A 1,482-nucleotide genomic window follows, 5' to 3' on the forward strand; every position below is an offset into this window, starting at 1 on the left:
TGTCCCTCCAACCCCCTGCCGCGCTCCTCTGAACCCCACGCGACCAGGCCAGGGCCCTAGTTTGCATCCGGACTGGCTTTGGATGCAGCCAATCCTCCTTTCGCTGATGGAATAGTCCCCCCTCCCCACAGCCCCGGCGCGCCCCTCCCTCCCGCGCCTCGCCACCTCCCGCGGCAGAGCGAGAGCTGCGCGGCCCGGAGCGGCGGCGGCGGCGGCGGCGGCGCTCGAGTATCTGCCCCGCGAGCCGCGGAGAGGGGAGAGCGAGCGCGCTCCTCCTCCCGCGCCTTCCGCCCCCTCTCCTCCCCTCTCCCCTCTGCTCGCTCTCCCTTCCCTCCCTCCTTCTCTTCCTTCTTTTCGTGCCCCCCTTTCCCTTTTCTCTCTCCCTGTCCATTCTTTTGAAAATTCCCATTTCTCCCCCCCATTGCTCTCCCACTCTCCCCCCCACCCTCCCCACTGTCACACTCTCTCTGCCCCCCTCTCTCTCCTCATTTGCCTGCTCATCTCCAAACGTGGATCCGCGGCTCCCGGAGGAGCCCAGCGCCCGGATCCCGCGCGTCCGGAGCACCTGGAGTCCGGCCGGCGGCGGCGGCCCGAGCCTGGCCAGCGGCGGCGGCGGCGGCGGCGGCGGCGGCGGCGGCGGGAGCCGAGGGAGCGGCAGCCCCGACCGCGGGCACCGCGGGAGCCCCAGTGGCAGCGGCCGCCGCCGAAATGTCCCGGCGAAAGCAGAGCAAGCCCCGGCAGATTAAACGTAAGTTTGCACGCGGGGCCAAGAGTTGGTGGGATTATTTCTGAGGAGGGGGGCGCGCGGGGCGGGAAAAGGGAGGGAGGCTCGGGGAAATCCGCTCCCGCTGCCCGGGATTTGTCAAACTTTGCCTGAGCAGCTGGAGGGACAACTAGTCGGGCACAGACACACAGACAGCCCGAGCGCCAGGCAAGACAGCGGCTGCGACGAGCAGCCCACTCCTGCTCGGCTTGTCCTTCGCGCTCCGGGGTCCTTTTTAACGCGACCCCCGCGCGCAGTTAGCGCTGCTGTCTCGTGGAGCCTGCCTGGGCAGCCCCACTCATTTAGGAGATTTGTTACTAGCGCGGTTGTTGTCATTGTTGTTGCGTTTGACGGGCTGCTACTCTTGGGGACCACTTTTTAGCAACCGGGGGTGAGAACTTAGTTCTCCGAACAGCTGGTCGAGACCTCGGGGCGAGGGGCACAACGTCCCCAGGCGGTGGAAAATCAGTGTCTGGGTCGCGATCCTGGGCGGTGCCAGAGCCACGCCAAAGCCGAAGCGAAACAAAAAGTAGGTGTAAAAGTTCGCGCCTCTGCAGCAGGCAGCCGTGCGCCTCCGCCCTGCGGGCGCGGGACTGGCGGCGGGCGGGTCTGGCCGGGGGCTCCGGGCCCGTCCGGTTCGCGTCGCCGGGGAGGTCTGCGGCGCGGGCGTGCGGTTTACCTCGGGCCCTGCAGGCGCCGGGAGTCCTCGCTGGGAGGGG

At 68.3% G+C, this 1,482-nt stretch overlaps 1 protein-coding gene across 1 annotated transcript in view; it reads left to right on the top strand.

Moving 5' to 3' along the window:
- The first annotated feature begins 639 nt into the window (after positions 1-639).
- The window catches only part of ZFPM2 (zinc finger protein, FOG family member 2), a 457,708-nt gene continuing 456,865 nt past the window's right edge, over positions 640-1,482 (top strand). The window contains exon 1 of the mRNA XM_068525544.1: positions 640-748. Within this exon, the coding sequence (XP_068381645.1) occupies positions 709-748 (40 nt within the window). The 5' untranslated portion in view covers positions 640-708. The remainder of the gene's footprint in view (positions 749-1,482) is intronic.

The sequence above is a fragment of the Eschrichtius robustus genome, chromosome 17, assembly GCF_028021215.1.
Source record: "Eschrichtius robustus isolate mEscRob2 chromosome 17, mEscRob2.pri, whole genome shotgun sequence".
Taxonomy (NCBI): domain Eukaryota; kingdom Metazoa; phylum Chordata; class Mammalia; order Artiodactyla; family Eschrichtiidae; genus Eschrichtius; species Eschrichtius robustus.